We start from the raw sequence: 23,579 nt of genomic DNA on the forward strand, positions 1-23,579 counted from the left end.
GTCTGTGCCAAGACGTCCATTGGGAATTAAGTCCGGTTCTCATTCGGAAAGGCTTGCTATTATGAAGAACGATAAGGTGGACTTTGCTGCTAAAGTGGCGCTAAGGCCCACTCCCTCTGCTGCTGAGACTGATTCACCTGTTAGGAAGGAGACTACTCGTGTGGGCAGCTATGAGAAATCCACTAAGCCTGTTTCTAGGGAAGCTGTTGAGATCTGTGTGCTTTTGAAACCAGATCTGCTTGAAGACATGGACGCTTGTACCAAGTTTGTTGATGGCGTTAGAAAGGTTTGTTTGCCCAAGTTCCTTTGTGAAGCATACGACCCAATATAGAAGGACTACTTTGCTTGCTATGATGCATATATATGCATATATAGCAAGGCTCAGATTCAAGATCTTGAGTTTGCAGTTTCTGAGCTTCATTTCACTGCTTATGCAAAGGATGAAGAGTTGATTGTTGCTTATCATCAAGTGATCCACTTCAAGAGAATCGTCGATATGCTTGAACCCCAAATGTTGGAACTTCGAGGTGTATTGAAGATCAACGAAAGTTTGAAGAAGGAAGTGGATGAGCTATATCGCATCCGTGTTGGTCTGCTTGAGGAGAATGAGCAGCTGAAGGGTGAGAATGGTGGGTTCGAGCTTTCGAGACCTTCTTTATTTCTCTGGAAGACTTGCTTGTTTTTACTTTTGAGGCTTCCATTGGTGAAGTAGTTGAAGAAGTTGGTGCCCAAGCTAAGGCAGTTGAGGGTGAAGCGCTGAATGATGCCGCTGCTAAGGGCGTCACTACTACTGAAGATGTGGTGACCGAGTAATCATGGAATGTCCAAGCTGCTGGAGTGTAGTCTTCTAGGTAGCCTTTAGGATTTTCTTTGTTTTTCCTTGTAGTTTTTGTTTTTCTTGAACTCCTTTGGCCTTTTTCAAGTTGTTTATAAACATTTTTCCTTTGCTTTCTTCATCTTTGCTTCTTTTGTTCATGCCCTAACCTTTAGACTTTATAGAACAATGGCAGGCGTGCTACTTTTCTATAAGCAGACAAGCTCGCGTAGTCTATGCAGCCGTAGGTGTTGGTATAGAACTTTGCAAAGTTGTTAGCCATAGAGTTGGCAGTCAGATGCCTTACTTACAGAAGCAGGCAAATTCGCGTAACCACTAGGCTATTAACCTTGCCTTTCTCCAATTCCGTAGGTTGCGTAGCAAGTATCATAACACTTTAGGACTTGGTGTAAGTTGTTCCGCACTTGGCAGATGTGAAGCTTATCGACTACGTAGCATGTCAGCAGTGGATAAACCTTTGTATATGCATGCTAGCTTGTTTAACCTTTCATAAGAATGTACGGTTGTATAAGTCTAGCATGGCTTTACTGCTCAAAGGGTAAGCCGTAGGCAGTCTTTTGGAAACCATAGGCTACCTTAGTGCACTCGGTAGCAGCTTTAAGGTTCCAGGGCGGCTGTTCATCGGATGTACTACGTAATGTGCCCTCTCCATCTCTAGGGCCCGGTTCCCTACAGAATAGGCCAAGAGACCCAAAATCCTTCAGTTAGCTAAGCCTTGAAAAAGATCGTTGTGGCTACTTCTAGGAATCCCGGCGCAAGCCATCATGCATCTAGTTATACTAGGGCAGCCAAGCTCATCCACATCTGGATATTCGAAGTGTAGAGTTTATCCTCCCGTCTTGGAGAGCTAACCCATGTGGGTGTCAGGGAATTGGTTTACCCTCTCGCACAAGAGAGCATGGTTGGTCCTTCGGGGGACGCAATTCCTGCAATGAGTCCCTAAGAAGGGCGCGGTTTTCTTTTGAAGTCGAAAAGTGACCAGTTGTTGTAAGCATTCAGCCGAGCCAAGTTATGATTAAAAAACGAGTGAAATGAACGAGAACTTAGCTGTAAGGTAGGAACTGCATAACAACTGGATAGTCCTGGGCTTGTGAAGTGGTCCCCATTGAGCTGCTTGAGTCTTCGGGTTTTGATGTAGTGGGAGGTCACATATGGTACTTCCTCAAATTGTAAGCGTTCCACTACTTTTCGATCCTTTTGTCGTTTCATGGTAGCGATAGTGTAATTACTCTTGCCGTCTACTCTACTGATCTTGTACGGACCTTTCTAGATGAGATCCATCTTTTTTTAGCCTTCTCTATAGGCAATGATGAAGGATTTTCTTAGGACTAGATCATTGGGCTGGAACTGCCGGATCTTGGCCTTTTTGTTGTAGCTGGAGAGGAGCTGCTGTTGGTAGGCTGCGATGCGAGTGATGGTCTGCTCGCGCTTCTCCTCTGCCAGATCTAAACTTGTGGCCATCTCCTTACTGTTTTTCTTAATGCTTAGTAGTAGAGCGGTGATACTTAACTTGATGATATTGGGGTGAATGATTGCTTCTGAGCCAAATGCCAAAGAGAAAGAAGTCTTACCGATTGCTCATCTTTTGGTGGTGCGTTATGCTTGTAGACATCCGGGGAGTTTGTCTAGCCATTTTCCCTTCTTATTGGTAAGGGATTTCTTGAGGCAGTAGAGGATCATCTTGTTGGATGCTTCGACCCATCTATTGCCTTGAGGATATCTCGGCATAGACATATGTTGCTTAATGCCATACTTTTGGAAGAACTTCACCATACCTTTGCCTATGAATTAAGGGCCATGGTCAGTTACGATGGACTGTGGGATGCCAAATCAACAAATGATGTTCCTCCATATGAAGTGTTCTATGTCCGTTTGAGTCGTGGTCCTCTTGGGCTCTGCTTTTACCCATTTGGTGAAGTAGTTGGTTGCCACGATCATCATGCATCTACCCTCAGTAGCAGGCGACATAAGTCCTACCAGGTCGATTGCCCACTGTATAAACGATCAAGGACTCGTATGCGGGTGTAGCTTGCTGGCAGGCAGTGCTGGTATCGGCTTGTAGCGCTGGCAGCGGTCGTACTTTTGTACTAACTCCTTACTATTCGTGGAGCTGGGGCCATGTCACACGGAGCAGAAGATGCTCAAATGCCGATATCGGACCATTCTAGAGCTAAATTATGGAGCAAGGGTTAGCTAGGGCTGTGTGACACGCATTAGGAGGTAGTGCTCAACTGCCGGTACATGTTGCTCCTATGTAGAATCTTTTGGGGCGACGAGGACAAAACTTGCTTCCGAGTGTGTTATTCCAGTGTTCGTCTGCCCTTGGCGTGTCTTTTGGGCCGAGTTGTTGCGTTCGTCAGAAAACTTTGCATCCACCAGGGTCTACACCTTTATCGTCGTGCGTTTGGATTGAGCGGAATAATGCGTCATGAGGATGACTGTGTGCGTTTGAAGGTAAAACTTAAGCTTTCGAGTTGCAACAACTATCACCAAAGTTAGCTTTTGCATTTCTGATAGCATCAAGGAGAGCTTTTGAACTATGAAATACAGGTTATTGGGCCCCCAGCACTTCTCGTATGATGGTAGAGTTTATTGCTGCTTCAGATACCATCAAACATGTGAATGAGTCATTTTCTACTTTCGGTTTGGATAGTAGGGAAGTGATGTTAAGTACTTCTTCAAGTCCTTGAATATGCATTGGCAAGCCTCGTCCCAAAGTGCATATTTCTCTGCTAAAGTGAAGAAGTTTGCCAGAGTTAAATCTTCTTTCATGATTAATTTTCCAAATAGTGGATAGTCGGCCAGAAGTCTTTTTTGGAAGGCTGCTTTAGCTATTGAGTCGTTGCATCCGACTATCCTTCCCTTTTCTGCTTTGAACCTCTTCACATAGTCACAAAGCGACTCTTTTGGGTCCTTCTTGATGTTAAATAAATGGTCGGACTTCTTTTTGATTGAGCGATATGATGAATATTCTTTGGTGAAAATTAAAGAAAGTTCGTAAAAACTCCAGATGGATTGTGGCGGCAGGGTGTAGAACCAATCTTGTGCCTCACCTTGTAGAGTGATGGCGAATATCTTGAACATGAGATCGTCGTTGTTTCGATAGAGGATCATTGCGCTTCGGTAGTTCTTTAAATGTTCCTCCAGGTCTTCATCCTCTTTGAAAGATATGAAATATGGCATGCTGAACTCGCGTGGAGGCTCTCCCTGCTTGATCTCATCCGTTAAGGGTGACCTACTTATGTTAGTCACGTTTCGTTGTAGTGCCTCGTCGGTGACCTCTTTGTGTTGGAAATCACACAATCGCTTAGTCAAGAGTCTCTCTACTTCTTCCTAGATTTGTCTTTGTTGGGGTAGTGGAGCTCTCGGCTGCCCCTAGCCATGACCTGCTAATCTAGGCTGCTCTCCTATGTGTTTAGCTCGTTTATGCCGCGGATGCAATGAATGTGGTACGTTCCTAGTAGGCGAGGGGTTTCGCAGGCTGCTGGTTGAACTTGAGCCGAATTGAGTGACTGCTTCTCTCCGTCCGTCGTGCTGCCTACTCCGATGTGATGTGGATGATGCTCTTGCGGGCCTAGCCGCGAATGAACACTTCGCTTAGAAGGCTGCTCATGTTGATTATCAGAATGTGGCCCCAACCGTGAGTGTATGCTCGTCCGTAGGCCTAGTCGACAGTGCACGTTCCTCCACACGTTAAGACGGGAGTATACGCTATCTCGGGGGCCCAATCAGGAGTGTACTCTGCCCGAACACTCGGTTTGTGGCTGGTTGAGTGGCTGCTTGCCGAGACGCTGCTGAAGAGGTTCTTCGTTTGCCCTTGTCTTACTTTGGGACACCTGGTCTGAGGCACGTTGTATCTCGGTGCGCTGCAAGAGCTGGTTCACCAAGGTCGTCTATTGTGCGAGGGTGTTCGTCAACTCTATGACTTGTCGAGACAAGTGTTGTTTTCCATTTGGGTTGGGGGAGTTTGGAATGAATGTATCTCCTTAAGCAGTGGAAGTGTGGTAGACTTCGGGCACGAGATTTGAGTTGGGAAATGTCAAATTCGTAGAAAAATATGGTGAACATGCTCCCGGTTTGATCATCAGTTCAGAAATTTGGAGCCGTGATGGTTGAACTAATCTTGGACCGATTTGGGCTGCTAGGAAGGCCATGGGAGCATGATGGGCCACAAGAATGTGCTGCTCAGTGGGAGCAGGTTGTGCCACGAGAGCAGGCTGTGCCACGAGAATGGGCTGCTCGGTGGGAGCAAGCTGGGCCACGAGAGTAGGCTGCTCGGCGGGAGGAGGCTGGGCCACGGGAGTGGGCTGCTCTGCAGGAGCAGGCTGGGCCACGGAAGTGGGCTACTCGGCGTGTGGGGCACGTGAGTGCAAGGCTTGGGCTCAGGCCCGTGCAAGCTTGGATGGCATGACTTGGGCCATGGTGGAACCTTGTAGTGGTGGTGCCACTCCGTCTATGACCACATTTAGCCTCACGGATCATCGTGGTCCCATTTCTTGAGTATTGGAATTTTCACTTGTGGAATTTTCTAAATTTCTAGCCATTATATTCCTCTTTTACGTTTTATCAAAGAGTCTTTGCGAATAAAAAATTCTAATAATAAGAACGTATGAAAAATACAAAGGGACTAGAAAATAGAAAAAATAGAGAAAAACCTTTTTACGCGAGAGTCTTCTACGAGTATGGATCTCAACTCTCAATGAAAGCACCAATTTGTGGATGCAAATTTCTTCCTCCTTGATCTTGGACAAAATTGCACCTACAAAACAAATAACACCTTAGGTCAAGGCCAAAAGCCTAACGCTCCCACGATGAATGTAGAGGGGGGGCTTTGTCCGAAGAACCTCCGATGCCAAAGTTAGAATTTAGAGAGAAAAGTGTTTGAGAGTTTTGGAGAATTTTAGCAAGAGTGTGGAATCATCTTTTGGTGAAAATGGGAGCCTATTTATAGGGATAGGGCGGTCCACTTTGGAGAAAGAGTGGCTGGCCATTAGGTGGATTTTTGGGTTTAATTTTGGTTTAATTAGCCAATTTTAATAGGTATTAATTGGCTAATTAAACATAAGGGGAATGTTTTGGTGGTTATAGAATATTTAGAATAAATAGATAATTAGGTTATGTAATAATTAGCCAATTGATTTAGCTAAAAAAGAGAAATTAGGTAAAAGATATATGGGGTGAAATAAATTTTAGGGATTACCTTGTAGAAGGATTTGATGAGATGAATTTTTGAATTGTTAACTTTTTTGGGCATTTCTGACTTGGTTGAGAATGATTGCCCACTACTCGCACGTAGGAACCCTGATATGCCTCAAGGGTATTTTTGTCTTCTTAATCCAAAAATCCACGTGTCGCCTTGTGAATATTTTTGGCTCCACAGTATTAGCCATCTATATGTGTTAAAACAATTAAGGATTATGATAACAATTAATATTTTCATGATGAACCGTCTATTATAATGATAACAATGAAACATTATGATGCGAAGGGAAATACATTGTTTCGATAATACCGGTTGAACAATAAAATAATGAAATGTAAAGAAAAACCGTAAGAAGCCAAGTAGTGTTCACATATTACGATTTGCAGAACACATTATAGAAAGGGATATTTTGAAAAATAGCTAAATTTTGTTCACGATTTTTAACCCTTTTTTTCCGATTTTTATGATTAATTTTTAAACAAACGATAGCAGGAGAGGTAGAAAACGAACATTAGACTTTAGGTGCAAGAGTAAATGCTTTTAACTAAGCTAGCTATAAATTTCCTATCTGACTTTAGGTGAAAGAATAAATTAGTATCAAACTCATAATCTATGAGATTAGAACACAAGACCTCACACTCATAAGTGGAGAGAACTAGGCGCAATATAAAGTGGCAAAATATGCTTCCATTTTATCAAAAGGAGAAGGAAAAGGTGTGAACTACATCTTATACCCTCCACATTTTGGGTAATTTTTAAAATAGGTCATGGAGTTTCAATTTTCTCATAATGCACCACAAGATTTGGAGATTATATCATTTATGCCTTCCATCTATTTGGTCGTATGATACTTAATGGCTTTTTATCAAAAATGGTCTCTGAGAAATGCATAACTTCTCATTTTGATCCCTAATATTTAAAATTGATAGAATTGGTCCCATAGTTTGTCCACCATCAATCATTTTGGTCATTCCGTGAAAATTCTCCATCAAATAAGGATAAATGACAAAAATACCCTTAATTTTTATCAAATCATTTTGGCCTATTGTTTATCAAATTGAGGTGGTTTTGTCATTTTAATCTTTATTTAACATAACTATTCACGAAAGGACAAAAATGATCGATGGTGGACAATCTCAGAGACCACTTGTATTGATTTCAAATCTCAGGGACCAAAGTGAGGAGTTATGCAAATTTCAGGAACCATTTTGACTAAAAAGCCTACTTTAATATATTGTTGATTATGGCAAATCTGAGATTGTTTCTAGGTTGATTAGAAGCTTCACCATTAGGACCAAACGTTGTGATTAGTTATTATTTTGGATTAGAAATGAATCATTGAGGGAATTTGAATCTCCATGATGACTAATTTTGGTCCATGTGGGGAAAGTGTAGCTTTCATGTCAACTCAGAAATGAGTCCTACGTTTTTCAAATCATCAATTAAATGAAGGACCAAATAGCCAAACTAGAAGAAAACATAATAAATTTACACAATTTCAAAACTTCAAAGGTGTTATATGAGAAATTGAAACATGGGGGCATATTTTTAAAATCACTCAAAACCTAATGGTGTAAAATGTAGTTAGCTCAAAGAAAAAAAGCCGTTAGTACAAAAATATAAATGGTACTTAAGTATTCCTCTTTGTTTGTGGGTAAAGGTGGCAAATCAACCTATTAGGTTGTTAATGAGTACCCGTTAATACTCATTAATTTGATATCACCATAATATGGAGCTGAGATTGGTAGTGATGATGGTGTAAGGTGAAATCAAACTAAATGGATCTTAATGAGTATCTAGGTTGATATGCCACCTTTACGTGTGGATAGAAGGTCACAAATTCGATTACTAAACAACGAATTTGGTATCTACTTACAAGATTTCATTTTGTGGAGCCTAACTTCCCTTCTTTGATATTATTATTCTTCTTTGCTTATAGGTGAAATGTCTTATATTTGGCTATATAAGGCCATCTCCAAGGGAGACGGCTAAAAGGCTATATGCAAAAACAATAGCTAGTTATGGTAAAAAAACTCATCTTCAATGGAGGGCTGGTCCAAAAATGCATGGAACCTACCAGGCCAAAAGGTTAACAGGCTGGCTACTTCTAGCCACCCTCCAAACCCGATTGTCACACCCCAACCCAGAATGTCTATCTGGACTCCGAATCGAGTTGTGCTGGCCGATACCTATAAGGTGATGAAACCATAAAGTGTGTTGATGTGGAAAAATATGAATAAATTTAAACCTAAAATGACTAAATGCAAGAGTGCGCATGTGAGCAGGATTGAACCCCATTCACACATGATGTTAGAGCATAAATAAAGTACAGTAAATGTAGGATAAGAATTATACCATCAAAGGTAATCTCCGAAAGCAACATTTGCCAGGAATCCTTGTTGACACAAAAGCTATGCCACTAAAACTTGGAGGGGCGAAAAATAAGGGTGAGTGGGCCTAAAAATAAAGTTTTGTAAAAACCATTCCGAAAAGGTAATAACCCCTTGCAGTAAAACAAGTATAGTTTTCAAACATACCATACTATGTATAGTATGAAAATATGTACCGTAAACAGTAATATCTCGAAAATGCAATGCTTCACCATATTTCGTAAATAAACCATAACATCTGGCAACCACAATATCTCACAAAAACGAATGTATCAAGTACTCATGACATATGCTGACACACGAGTTCAGAGGTATTATAACATGAACAAGAGTGGGTGTAAAGAAATGATTTACGCTCTAGTACTACAATCACGTGAAGACTGGTGTTATGCACATTACATACGAGTCCTGATTGCCTATAACAATCTAGGATAGGACTGGCACCTACAATGGATCCAAAGTGAACGTATGGTGCGATGTGAACAAACACATAAAGACTAGCCCTGGCCTCGGTGAGTACAAACACCAGTGTAGCACACGATGAACAGACGTAAATATGGTCATGCCACAGTAGTTCGATAATTCTAGTCAACATAATACTATTCATAGCCGTAAGTCTAGTTCTCCCTTATTGTACGCTTACATGTGCATCCCATAAGATTATTTTATAATTTCCTAACAATACGACATTTCTTATAAATGTTAATTTAATTATGGCAACCCATAGAAAATGCTTATTAATATTTATAGAAACTGAATATATACATAAAAGAAAAGACCCACTCACAAATACTTGCGAGGTCGCAGCTGTTCAGACTAGGGAAGCCGAAGTCTCCGATAGTAATTGCACCTAAACATAATATTGGGATCTGTTAGTAAAACTCAACTAAAATGATTAAATTTGGGGAAATGGAGTACGGATTTGAAATCAGGGCGTCGAAATACGCTAAGAAGGTCTTGGGAAAATTTTGTAAAAAGTCAATGGTCAACCAACCAAGCTGCCGAGCTGGTCAACTACATCAAAACTTTAGAATTTCACTAAATAGATGCCAAAAACATACTTGGGGCATTGAAATTAGCTTGAGAAGGTTTCTGAGAAAATTTTGAAAAAGTTAACTAATGGTCAACATTTAACTTTAACAAAATATTCTATCCTCAGACGAAATATTCTGTTAAAGATGACCGGAAGTTAACTCCTTTCAAATTCTAAAATAGATCTGAGTCAGATCTGGATTAGGGTTAGCGGGTCACGGGATTGGGGCGGTTCGTGGATCCATTTTTGGTTCATAGGTCCGGTTGACCCGTTTTCAGGTTGTGGGTGGAATTTGGGCAACAATCCCAGGGCTCGGTTCAAGCTCGAAATACAACCCAATTCAGCAAATTATACATGGATTTGAAGCTTAAAGAGAGGAGAATGATCTTATACCAAAATCAAATTGAGTTGTTGTCGGGATTGGTCCGAAAAAAGGCCTGCAACTTGCGACGTTATCGCTGGAAAAATTGGGGAGGCTTCCCGAGTTAATTTCTACACCAAATTGTCGCTAAAACACGTGTATAAGGAGCCAACGATCGTTAAAATGATATGGGGAAAGCAAAACAATTGGTCCAAACCCTTTCCTTGGTTGGATTCGTTAGACTCTCGCCGGAATCCTCTCGGATTTCAAATGAAGCCCGGCTTCCTAGCCGTGAGCAAAGAGAGTGTGAAAGAGATGGACTAACAAGAGGGAGAAAGAGAGGATTCGGGTGTTGGTTTGGTGGAGCTCGTCGGAGAAAATGGCAAGTTGGTGGATGTTGACCTCGGCGCCGGTGGTTGCAAAGGGATTAAAGTGAGAGATCCAGAGAGAGTGCGAGAGACTCCTTAAGGAAGGGGGAGAAGGACACATGGCAAGAGAGGAGGGAGACTTTGGTGTGGGTATGGGCCTCGATGTGGGTATAGGCCCCATGGGCCAGAAAATTATTAAAAAATTAAAAATATCAACCTTAAATTATTAAAATAATCAAGGACCAAAATTCTAAAATGCAAAATTAGTAGAGTACCCTTATGTTTGTAGTTCTGTAAAATTTTGTCCGTAACTCCAATTTTGATTCCGCTTGTGCCCACGCATTTTAGTAACGAGTACTACACGAATACAGTAAAATGGTAGCTCGTACGCGTCACAAAATGACAGTCAACAAAAGTCAACAATCTTGCCTCAAGGGGCATTTTGGTCAAGTCACTCTTTTAAAATTAATAAAGCAGTAAAATTAGGGACAGGTTGTTACACCAATTTCTTGGGGCCCATCTGTCATCCTCCAGCTCGCTGACATTAGCAAGCAATGGCTAGCCGACGTCAACTGACGTATTTAGGCATTGATTTTATTTATTTTTTTTTCCAGATGGAATCCAAAAAATTAAAAAAAAAATTCTAATTTTTTTTTTCTATAAAAGTACCAATGGCATTTCTAGACAATTTCTCACATTCTTTTAGCGATAAGTAACACTCAAGATATGTCCGGATAACCTTATTTTAATATGATAATTTAATTTAATTGACCAATAAAATTAAATAACAAAATTAAAAATAATAAATTATTGAAGGGCTATTTTTTATTTCCTTCGATTGGAAATATTATATAAATGATTTGACGCTATTCATTTAACAATATTCTTTTATAAGATCATAATTCTGGACGAATTTATATTTAGCCAATCGCCGAGTTAGGTAGCCAATTCTGTGAATTATCCCAAATTCCCTGTAAAATAGAAAAAAGAAAGAAAAAAAGGATGATGACATAAGCCTTCCCCAAAATAAAACACAAATCCCCTGCACAGAGAAATTAGGTAATGGAAGAGAAGCTCTCCTATGCATGTAGACTGTAGAGAGCACAGAGATCTCTCTCTTAGCACAAGAAAATACAGAAACACCGTCGCCATGGATTACTCTTACACACAGACCCACCAAGAAGACCAACAACAACACCAGCAGCAGCAATCATTCGATCCCTCAAGAATCCAATCCTACGACCAATCCTACCAGGCCTATTATCCTTACAATCACCCCCAACAATCCGACCACCAACAACAATACCAACAATACTACAATCCCACCACCACCACCACCCAGGATTACGCCACCTCCCACGACGCCACCGCCCACCACCACCAATACCATCGAGAACCCATTTCGATTCATCCTCCCGGGGTCCCAATTCCGCCCCAACAGCCACAAACGGCGGATCCTGACCCGACCCATTTGCAGAATGCGTATTACCCACATGGGGTTGCGGAGGATCAGAAGCAGCAGGTGGATTCGAGCTCGGGCTATGGTGGGTTGAATCCAGCGGCCGTGGCAGCGCTTTCGCAGCTCTCGCAGCTTACTGGGAACATCGAGGCGGCGCAGCGGGCTGCTGAACCCCCGGTAAGTGGTTGGTTTTCTTAATTCTGGTTTCAATTTAGCATTTTTTGTTATTAGGCAGTGGAAATTCTTGTTCTTATAATAATGTGATGCCTTTTCTCTTTATCTGGCCAGTTCGGGGCATGTTTTCGCATTTAGTTTGATTTGTAGAGTGTGAACATTGTTTTAAAACATGTTATATATTTTCTCGAATGTCTTCTTTCATTTGGTGAAATTCGGGTGGGGGTGAATTTATGGAACTTTTGGCTTTCGATATGAAGGTTATATCTTGACAAAATTCGTGCTATTTAGTTTTGACCATAACTAGATAAGCAAAAGGAGTGGAACTTGAGTCGCGGAAACTGATTGCCAAAAAATGCATTCTACATCAATTGCTAGCATGCCATTTCCTCAAAGACATTAATGTTTTCATCATCAAGATTATTGTATTTTTCTTTTTGTTTTTTGGCATGGTGGGCGTGCGTGTCCTCCATGCCAAAGCAATAAACAAGTCTATAAGAGGCTGTATTGACATGTATCAGGATCTCTCTTTGAGTATATTAGTGTTTTCTTTTCTGCTTTCAAATTGCATCTCAGGTTGCTTTTCAGAAAACCAGTAGCCTTGGTGGTACTTTGGTCTTCAAAATTTTGCTTTTAAAAAAAAGGATCTGCAATTGGATATCTCCATAATTACAACTGATCTTAGACTATCGGATCTTCAGACAACGGTTTCATCCTTATTGGGGAATATTAAGTTCAATCTTGGATACATTTACCTGAAATTGGTATAACCTTAGATGATCATCGTTTGATGTGGGATTCCCTTTGCTAATCTATCGTACTGTTTACAGTATGTTCGCACATGTTACATTACGATGGATGTAACTTGTACCCGGTGTGCACATGAGGATAATTTTTTTGAAGATGATTGTTGTTATTATTTGGCCTGATGAAGACTTGTTTTCATTCTTTTTCCAATTTGGGAAAAGTATGTAGCGGTCCTTACCTGTTCTGATTCTAATTCAGTATATCCGACTTTGTTTTTAATTTAGTAACTGATGCAAAAATCTAAATTCTTTAATGAATCGAGACATCTGGTTTGTAGGTTCTCTATTCAGGTTCCATTGCTTAACATGGTTTGCGTTTTTGAATTGAATCCTTATTCATGTTCTGCCTACTTCAACCTAGGCATACCCCTTATCAGAAATTACTTAAAAACATTTTCTGTCGGATTGATTTTAGCGTTTCTTTCATATATGTGTTTTTGAATGTATCAGTATAAGAATTCTTATTGTCATTGTCGATTGTTATCTATATGTGTGCTTGTTTTGTGCATTTTATTTCAAAGTTGTTGTTTCTTTTGCTTTTTCTGTTCATGGAAGCATTAGTAATAAACATTACATGGATTGCTTTATCCTTAAATGCTATTCTGCAGATTGGGCAAACTATATATAGAGGTGGAGGTAGGAGGGGCAATAGGCCCTTCCGGGGAGGTGGTCGGGGCCATTTTGGTTACCATGGTTCTAGACCAGATGGCTCAGCACCCCCATTCCGTGGTAGGGGACGTGGCCAGGGTGGTGGTAGGCACTTTCAACAGTATGGTGCTGCATCAACCAATCCAAATTCAATACCTGTACCTGCTGAAGGTGTAGCTGCTTTAACGCAGCCGCCTTCAGCATTGGTTCCTGGGCAGGCACCATTACCTGTACCAACACAAGTGTCTTCTGCTTCATTCTGGCGACCTCCTCGTATGGTTTGGTGTGAACTTTGTAGGGTTGACTGCAACACTCCTGAAATCCTTGAGCAGCATAAAAATGGAAAGCGACACAAAAAAAATATGCTGGTACATGAGGAGTTGCAGAAACGCAACAAAGTCAATACTGGACAACAGAATGCTCAAATGCCTAACACTGAATTAAAAACAGAAGTCCCTGTGAGAGTTGAGGGATTTGAGGAAAAACAACCCTTACAAGAAAATATAACAACTGGAGTAGTTACTGATGATAGTAGAAATGAAACAGATCAGAAGGATACCAGCGCAAATGCTGAAGTTTCTGCAGAACCTGGGAACAACTCCAGCGATCAGTTTGCAGGCCGAGGACGAGGTTCTAAGCGTAGGATGCGAGGGGGTCGAGGAGGTAAGTATGTGAGGACTAATGACGGATCCAGAAGACCAGTTGAGCCTCCCAAACCAAAACAAGTTCCTTTTATATGTGAATTGTGCAATGTGAAGTGTGAGTCACAGGTGGTTTATGATAGTCATGTGAATGGTAAAAAGCATCTAGCCACCCTCAAGCGGTTTCATGGCCACCGTGCTTTGTATGGAGATGCGGGGCTTCAAGCACTTAACCCACCCAATGTAAATGCTGCATCAACTTCAGCTGCCCCCCCGGTCCATCAAGTTGTCAATGATCCTCAGGCCCTCCTGGCGCAACTGTTGATGAATTATGTGCTATCTCAAACCCAAGCACAAGGGATAGCACCACCTCCAGGAGCAGCATCAGCTGCGGCAGCAGCTCAAGGAACAAGCACGGGGACCCAGAATCAACTGGATTCACTGATTCATGGAGCACAAGCGATGTGTCAAGATGGAAGCCAAAACGTGGTCATAGAGCAAATCAAGGGTCTGCTGCAATCTGTCCAGGCATACTCTGCAACCCCAGCGGCCGGGAATGCAGTCGTGAACACTGGGAATGAAACTTCAGAGTTTGAAGCGAAGGAGGCAAGTGGTCTTATAAACACTACAGCTGCGGCGCCAACAAATCCAGGCACAAGCGAGCAAGTTTCTGGAACACCATCGAGCAAGGAATGCGAAGTTGCTGCCTCCTCAGATTCATTTGTTCAGCCACAACCCGAAGGCCAAATGTAGGAGCCAAAGTTCGACAACGAAAAGTAAGAGCCAAGCCAACGGAATAGATACAGTTTGATATGTTTATGACCGAATAAGACGCACTAATTTAAGCCCTAGTAAAGTTTTACGTGACATTGAACTCAGTGGTTATTTACTTTTTGATGTGGGATGTTGAGGATTAGCCATGTCTACTGGAAATATATATATATTAACAAACAATATTATTTACACTAAGGAGGAGAGGGTGGTTAAGAAGTTGGGTTTTTACAATATTATTGGTTAATTTAGTTAAACTACCGTTGCATGTTATCAAATCTAATCGTTGAATTTGAATCAATTATTGCAACTGAGAAGTTGGGTCTTAAGAAATGGGCTAGCCTGATTTCCCTTTGGCCAAATAATAGCCAAGTCAATGGTTAGAGATGAGTTTTTGTGCAAATCAGGTCATTTTTTTATTTTTTGACGTTTAGCACTCTCCATCAAAGATAGCCTAAAGGAGTGGGGAAGTGGGCTAAGAGTTGGTTTGGGATTGCTGTGCTTTTAAAAAAAAACAGTTTTTGCTCATTTCTGCTGCTTCAAGTTTTCAGCTTTTTGTCATCCAAAATTGTGAACTATAAAAATAAGTTGTTTTTAAGTATTTACCAGACGCTTTTTTGAACTCATTTTTTTTTATACCCACTTTTTATAAAAGCACATTAATACCAAACCGGTACTAAGCCTCACATTAAGGTAGCCAGAATAATGTTGTTCAACTTTGCCTTTGACGAGAATTGAACCAAAGACATCTCAACTTACAAGTGAAGAAAAATAACACTAGAACGTGTTTTCTACAATTTTAAATCTAAAAAAATAATTTCCCGTGCTACAAACCGTTGCAAAAAGATATTAAAAAATGAATTCCAAAAATCTTCCATCTTACCCTCCCGTAAACCCACCCCTTGATTTTGTTGTCCAAAAGAAATCCACCCGCCGTAAAGCGCCAAGCACAGCGCCGCCACTCCACTCCCCTCCTCCCCTCCTCTCTCTCCACCGCCATGCCCACCGGAGTCCATAACAGAAATCTTACTCGTTGAATCATAATCCTCACTTAATTCATAATCTCCCTCCCTCCGCCTCAAAAATGTTTTGTCATCGATTAGCAGCTCCGCCGTCACAAACCGAACTCCTTCCGCTCCAGAGACGCACCGTTCCTAAAGTCCAAAATGTCCCTGCGTCCCTTCAACTCTCTCTCACCCAAAACCGTAAAAAGGGTCCTCGTATAAGGGCGGTCTCCATAGATGAAATTCCACCAAATGCCCTCCGCCGGAAGCGAGACCCGCAATGGAGAGGCGGGTTTAGCGTAGGGGTAGATTTGGGACTGTCACGCACCGGCCTTGCCGTCAGCAAAGGCTTCACCGTCCGTCCTCTCACCGTAATTATCCCCCAACAACAAAATTTATTTTATTTCTTTAATTTAATTTAATTTCGTTCTTAATTGTGTAGGTATTGAATTTGAGAGGGCAGAAGCTTGAGGATCAGCTGCTTGAGATTGCAAAGAAGCAGGTATAAAATTGATGTTATATTTTAAACTATTTTTCAATATTATTTGTTCCTTGAGAAAGTTGGAGTATTTGTCCTTCTATTTTCGTCTAATTGTAAATTTAGTATTGTAAAAGATAAATTGTCATAAAATAGAGTAATGGTTCTTTTTGGTTAATACCGTTAGAACTTACGTCCGAAATGAAGTGTTCGGGCAGATAAAGGTTGAAAGTTCTAACGGGGTTATCAAAAAATCCACAATTTGACGACTATAGGACCAATTCTCCAATTTTTCGTTTTGGTTTTATAAATGGATTAATTAATCAATAAGAAAAAGAAAAAAGTGTAGGAGGCAGATGAGTTCATAGTTGGGCTTCCGAAATCGAGTGATGGGAAAGAGACGCCTCAGTCTAACAAAGTTCGTAGCGTTGTTGGAAGGCTTGCTGTTAGTGCCGCTGAGAGGTGTTAACTCAATACTAATGTTACTGATTTGTTTACTTGTTAATCAATTTTTGCTTTCAGAATAAAAATTGCAATGTCTTCTCATAAATGACACGAAGGATTTATAAAATCAAAGATTTGTTGGGTCGCTGCTGGTTTTTGCTATTTGTGATTTGTTGTGTTTGGTCTTACAAATTCGTTGTGTTGTTAATTTTGGTTTGTTCTAAACAACGAGCATCGTGATTATATCTTGTAGTGGGGAAATGTTAACTGAAACTTCGAATTTCAGGGGTTGGAGAGTGTACCTGCAAGATGAAAATGGGACGTCCATGGAAGCCATGGATCGGATGATTAACATGTAATCCTTTCTACTTTTACCAAATCACCTTTTCCCAATGATTGAATACGTCTTTGCATTGTTTAAAGATGGCTATTGACTGTCATAATGTGTGCTTTCTTTCTTGAGCATCGTATAATTTTTGGTTTTGAACACTAAATGGCACGTTATAGTGGGAATTGGACTTCTATAGTTCTTTATGAGACTTGAGTTATAGATTAATCTTTAGGTCCGAAAAGCTGCAGTATGCATACTGAAGAAGTAATGTCAGTAGTCGTATGCTGCATGTTATCACTAGGAAACTCTAGGGTGTTTTGTCATTTCTCACATGATATGAAGTCTGTTTTCAGGGGACTCGACAAGTCTGATCGACAAAGCCAAATCGATGCCTATGCTGCTGTGGTACGCAATACATTCTTAGTTAAGTGCTATAAGCTTTATGAAATTGCTCATCTTTGGCGCATGTATTCAAGAAGGGAGCACTGTAGAATATAATTAGATGTATGTTTTTTTCATTTTCTGGATGCAGATGGTGCTGGAGAGATATTTTTCCATGTCAGGTGAGGGCACGGAGCTCGTACTGCCCAGGAATCTGGATCTTCAAGACAAACTTCGAAGAGGCCCGCCTAAAGATACCGATTTTTTTGATGAAGATTACGAGGATTGACGATTCAATGTCAACCGTGAAACTCAGTACGTATGCCCAAAAGTATGTATGTGAATGTTCAAAGTTGTAATTGCAGTATTACAATGGGATGGGATAACAAAACAGAAGGGGAAAACAGAAAAATGTGACTCGTACATGCTCCGGTTGCAAGAAATCAGTACAAATGCTCTAAGCATATAGCCAAATTTTCTTCTTCTAGTTTGGATATGCATTATACCAGTTACTTTTCTTTGTATTGCATCATAATCACCATTCTAAAAATTCCCACCTAGCACCATCTAAGCTCCGTGTAGGCTAGGCAGCTGGTCACCATAACGGTTAGTCCTGTGGCGTTTGAAAATTAAAGAAAGTGCACCTAGACCCACTTAGGCGTCCGCCTAGCCCGCTTAGATGCCTGCCTAAGCACCTGTCTAGGTTGCAACTCTCATTTAGATAGAATATCAATAACTTCTATTGCGCATTTTATTTTGTCAATAAAATGTAACATAATTGTTAAATACTTGGATGAACTCATTATATGCTTGTTACCATGTTTGTAATATGTGTTAATGCTTTATAATCTGTAGGCCATTATATTTTGCAATTGATATATCACAATACAATTATGTGTCCTTTTTAAGTATAATAAGGCACTTATTCATACAATATATAAAATTTACATAGAGCATGTCTACCGGGGACTTTTAGATCGGCACCCAACCAATCCCCTCTAGCCCAGTGGATAGGACGACACCCAGCCTAAGCTGGTCTCCAGGCCAGCCTAAGCTGGTCTCCAGGCCAGCCCAAAATGGACTGAGCTATGGGACGGCCCGCTTGACGTCATGTTGATGCCAGCGTGACGTTGCAGGGTAGTTTAAATTTTTTTTTTGCACCAGGCACGTGCATCCTGACAAGAAAACATGGGGTGGCCTACTAGCGCAAGCACACTTAGGGATTTGATATATAGAATTGTGGCACCTAGTCCAAAAGTTGTCATGCACGGCATGGGTCTACCCAGTTCGCCAGAAACAGACACGGTCGAACAGGAAGAAGACACGACCGCACAGGAAGAAGACACATTTGAAGAAGTGCTGGAAGGGACGCCTGAAGAAGTGTTGGAGACCTAGGCGACTTGTCAGTCCCTAAGGCCTAAAGGTAAGAAGGCAGCAAAGAAAAAAATGAGTTCTTCCAAAAAAAGACTAAGAGACGTGATGCAGGAAGTGGTTAGAGATGAGGAAAAAGTTGCTGCTATGGCAGCAATATTAGCAGCTACTGAGAGACGTGATGCAGCGGCTGAGAGACAAAAAGAAATAGTTAATCAAGAAAACGAGATTATTAGAGAAGCACTTAATCGAGAAAACGAGATGCTTAGAGAAGAAAGGATGGCTCAAGCAGATCGTGACACTATGAACAAGCCTCTAGTAGGACTGTCTCCAAATTCAAAATATTTTTGGACATCGAAAAAAAGAGATGTGGTGCAAGAGACGAGGAAACAAGTTGAGGGAATTCTAGCTACACAAATCCTAGCAACGAAGATCCTAGCACCACATATCCTAGCTCCACAGACTTTGTATAATTTCGTATTTATTTTTAGCACTTTATTTAATTTCGTCTTAATTTTTAGTACTTTATGCAACTTCGTATTTATTTAATCCTATCTAAAATTAAAACTATTTTTTATTTATTATTTTATAAACAATTTAATAATATTTTAAATGGGCAGTGCATTTTGTAGGGGTGGAGATCGTTTGTGCCAACGCATTTTTTAGGGGTGGAGTAAGGCTGATCCGAATATTGTTACCTCAGAAGTCCAGTTATGGACTCACTAGCTCCGGACGAAGCTATATCAAACGAAGCAGGGTGCCACCATCACTCTACTCCAAGGCAATAGGCAGAGTTCTAGAAGCTCTGATAGATAACCATGCTTGTTCCGCAAGACACGCGATCTGATCTAGATATGGACACAATCAGATCCTATAAGCCTTGTCACAACTCCTAACAGGATGCAATATCCACTTACTAAATATCCTCTAGGATTCTCCCGACTTAGAACGATGATTCTATCCAAAAAAGGTCTATATCTCCCACGGCATAAATACACCATTCTAAGTTTCATCTATGTTAACGTAATCTATGCACTTGAATTTTCTTGCCCACTGCTTGAATCTCAAACCATTCACTAACTTGACCGTCGTAAAGCTTTCAACCAGCACACCCTCCAGCATAAGGTTTGCTTATGATCGTTTCCCTGTTGTTGGTTGCTCATGATTACAAGGATTTATGCTCAACCGCTGCTCACGGAGGTGCACAAATTTGGTACCAACAATTGGTGCTTTCATTGAGAAAGTACCCATATTCCTCTTGACCAGACCATTTCGCTTTCTGACATGTCAGAAAGCTCAGTCAACAACAAAAGCCTAACCATCTCCCCAGAAGACGCCTACTAAGGGCACAATGGTGTCACTTCCATTGATGAGATGTCGGAAGATGTCATGAATATTTCTCTATCCTTGGAGGTGGTCACAATCCATTGGCTAAAGGCTCGACTCGCTGATATAAGGGCCCACATCAAAAATCTCCAAGAAGCAGTTTCTAGCTTTGAGAAATTGGCTACTTAAAGGAAGGAGGTGATCGATTTGACGTTTAGAGAGTCATCTTGACTGTCCACTAGCCTCACAACGATGCCCTCGTCACTAAGGTCCAGATCTCGAACGCCCTAGTCAGTCGTGTATTAGTTGATAATGTTTAAGGATTTAGCGTCCTCTTCAAAGATGCTGCTGAAAAGATGGGGATTCTCGATAGCATCAATAAAGGGAAGATAACCCCTCACATCTTTAATGAGGCACCAGTGCGGTTCCTATGAACCATGAAGTTGGTCGGCCAAGCCGAACCCTACAACCACTTAGTAACCTTCCACGTGATGGATTATTCAACCCTTCATAATGTCATCCTCGACAGAAATTGGTTACACAAGCTGAAGATTGTCCCTTCCAGTTACCACTAATTACTCCACTACCCAGCACCCGATGGAGTAAAAGAAATAACAAGAGACCAGTTGGCTGCACATTGTTGCGCCATTAAAAGTATAAACATGATAAGGAAAAGAGAACGAAGTTCTAGCACACGCGTGGACGAGTCAACATAACAATCATAGTCAGGGGGTCAACAAACAAGCTACAAAGAATTTGACCTGGATCTTGACCCCCAGAACGATATCACCCTAGAGTCTAAAGCTAACAAAGATGTCGTCTACATCAGCCTCGACCCCAACAAACCAAAACGAAAAGCCCAGATAGACTCGAAGTTGACCGACCGAGAAAAAAAAAACTATTTACCAACTTCAATCATGTTCGTATGGTTAGCATAAGGCATGCCTGGGATCGACCCTTCAGTAATATATCATCATCTCCACCTAGACCCAACTGCCAGACCAATTATCCAGCACAAAAGGAACCATGGAACATAACGTAGTAAGATCATAGAGGCAAAAATAGACAAACTCAAGGATGCCCAATTGATCGTTGAAGTACACCATCTAGATTAGCCGGCGAATGTTGTGTTAGTATAAAAAAGAATTGGAAATGGAGAATGTGTGGACTTTACATACTTAAACAAAACTTGTCCATCCACACCTTCTTCCACAAATCAACCTACCAGTACACTTAATGGTAGGACATAAACTCCTAAAGCTTCATAGACGTCTACTCTGATACACTCAAGTATGGAAGCAACATCCGTTGTCATCGATCGATAAACATACTACTACAAGGTTATGCCTTTCGGACTAAAAAACGCAAGGGCAACATACCCATGACTCGTCAACCGAATCTTCAAAGGAAAATTGGGGACACAGGAAGTTTATGTAGATCATATGGTTTTCAAGAGTAAAGAAAAGAAAGGCCATATAACACACCTCCAAGAATCGTTTGACCTACTCCAAAAATATAACATGAAGCTTAATTTGGAGAAATGCACCTTTAGAGTAGCATTGGGAAAATTCCTCGGGTACATGGTTACTAAGCGAAGAATCGAAGCCAACCAAGATCAGATCAAGGCCATCATAGAAATGAGGTCTCCCCGAACCATGAAGGAAATACAAAGTCTGGCCGGATGAGCAGCAGCCCTTAGCAGATTCCTATCAAGATCCATCAACAAGTGCAAATTGTTCATGACGACAATAAAGAAAAGCAAAGGTTTCCTATGGACAAACAAATGCAATGAGGCTTTCATGAATCTCAAGGAGTACCTCTCTAAGCCTCCACTGCTATCCAAACTCATCGATAGAGAGGATCTATACCTCTATCTAGCCGTATTAGACAACGCAGTAAGTGCAGCTCTGATCTAAGATGACTCGAGGACCAGAAACCGGTATATATATCAAAAACTCTTCTCAAATTAGAGACAAGATATCAAAAGATGGAAAAAAAAACTAATCTTAGCACTACTAACTACATCTAGGAAACGTTGGCCATATTTTCAGTCATTTAGAGTGGCCTACATGACGGAATACCCTCTAAGATTTATCCTACACAGCCCTAACGCTTCATCCAGAGTTACAAAGTAAGCTATCGAACTAAGGCAACATGAAATAGTCTACCATCCCAGAACATCAATCAAAGCCCAAGTCTTGGTAGATTTCATAGCAAGGTTCACCCATGTAGAGCAAAGTGTGAAGGAGGTAATCAGTTCTCAAAACCCCCTAGAAAACCCTTGTCTCTAGAGGCTTTACGTAGATGAATCATCCAACACACACAGAGTCGGTGCGGGAATTGTACTACTAACACCAAATGGCTCCGTACTTGAACAAGCCCTTAAACTAGGATTCAAAGCAAGCAACAACGAGGCCGAGTGTGAAGCCCTATTAGCAGGACTTATAATAATACCACCACCACCATGGAGATTTCAGATTGTCATGGGGTATATGCTCCTATGGAAGAATAAGTTTTTTTTTTTTAGACATGTTTGGGAGGATTCACCCCTAGTGGCTGAACCCACTAGGCTTGCCTTTTTTAGACAATTTTCTAAGTATTTGGAATAATTTGTTTGGTTGTTTTCTTTTGAATTATCAATAATTATTTTATGGATATTATTTCTTGAATAATTGAATGAATGGAATTATATTTAACATGTGGCCGATTCAATTAATTTATTTCTAGGTATGTCTTGTGTGGAAGTTTCTCTGGTTGATAGTGCAACTACGCACACCATCTTGGTGAGCGACACTATTTTACTAACTTCGTACCTAAAAATGCACCTCTAACAATCCTCTTAGGTTCATCCAACCTAATTGATGGATACAGAAAGGCTCGTATAATGTTGTCTAATGGTATTGAATTAACCATTAAGGAGACCCTCTATTGTCCCCATTCCAAAAGAATGTTGTTGAGCTTTAGAGATATTTGAGATAATAAATAACACATTGAAACCACTAAAGAGAATGGTTATGAATTTCTTTGTATAACTTCTTACGAATATGGCCAGAAACATATTCACGAAAAGCTGGAACATCTCCCAAGATGGGTTGTACATAACAACCATTTGAGCCATTGAGACCCATCACGTGGCTGAACTTGTGCCCAAGTTCTAGAACACTTCGTTGCTTTAGCAGGATCGTTTAGGACATCCAAGATGAGATACGATGCACTGTATCCTCAAAGTATCACATGGGTATCCTTTAACTTGAAGTTTAACCTCTTATCTTGGATACTTGTCTTACAAAGCATGCTCCCAGGGGAAGTTGTTTTCTTAACCCTTGGCTACAAAGATTATTCACAACCTCCTTAAGTTTCTTCAAATGATTCAAGGGGATATTTGTGGGCCTATCCAACCAACATGCTGACCATTAAGATACTTTATGGTGTTGGTTGATGTATGGACACGTTGTTCACATGTCTACTTACTGTCCACACACAATGATACATTTACAAAGCTCTTAGCTCAAATCATTAAGCTTAGGGATGATCACCCTGAGTATTTGATTAAGT

At 40.8% G+C, this 23,579-nt stretch overlaps 3 protein-coding genes across 8 annotated transcripts; 2 read left to right on the forward strand and 1 right to left on the reverse strand.

The window, feature by feature from the left end:
* Positions 1 to 3,469: 3,469 nt before the first annotated feature.
* LOC137734262 (uncharacterized) lies at positions 3,470 to 4,018 on the reverse strand. Its single transcript, XM_068473557.1, has one exon. It carries the CDS (start codon positions 4,016 to 4,018, stop codon positions 3,470 to 3,472), a length of 549 nt encoding a protein of 182 aa, XP_068329658.1.
* Positions 4,019 to 11,218: 7,200 nt separating this feature from the next.
* On the forward strand, positions 11,219 to 14,856 carry LOC137734601 (uncharacterized). The gene is made up of 2 exons (XM_068473840.1): positions 11,219 to 11,826; positions 13,238 to 14,856. Exons 1-2 carry the CDS (start codon positions 11,272 to 11,274, stop codon positions 14,669 to 14,671), a joined length of 1,989 nt encoding a protein of 662 aa, XP_068329941.1. The 5' UTR covers positions 11,219 to 11,271; the 3' UTR covers positions 14,672 to 14,856.
* A 728-nt stretch (positions 14,857 to 15,584) lies between these two features.
* LOC137734970 (uncharacterized) lies at positions 15,585 to 17,814 on the forward strand. Of its 6 annotated transcripts, none has more exons than XM_068474311.1 (6): positions 15,585 to 16,064; positions 16,136 to 16,195; positions 16,521 to 16,633; positions 16,902 to 16,970; positions 17,300 to 17,369; positions 17,479 to 17,814. In XM_068474311.1, the coding sequence occupies exons 1-6, from the start codon at positions 15,774 to 15,776 to the stop codon at positions 17,614 to 17,616; spliced, it is 741 nt and encodes a 246-aa protein (XP_068330412.1). In that variant the 5' UTR covers positions 15,585 to 15,773; the 3' UTR covers positions 17,617 to 17,814. The 6 variants fall into 6 exon arrangements, with proteins under 6 accessions (XP_068330412.1, XP_068330414.1, XP_068330416.1 ...); XM_068474313.1 differs by having other exon boundaries at positions 17,300 to 17,351; XM_068474315.1 differs by having other exon boundaries at positions 16,157 to 16,195.
* The last annotated feature ends 5,765 nt before the right edge of the window (positions 17,815 to 23,579 follow it).

This window comes from Pyrus communis, chromosome 5, assembly GCF_963583255.1.
Source record: "Pyrus communis chromosome 5, drPyrComm1.1, whole genome shotgun sequence".
NCBI classification, from domain to species: Eukaryota; Viridiplantae; Streptophyta; class Magnoliopsida; order Rosales; family Rosaceae; genus Pyrus; species Pyrus communis.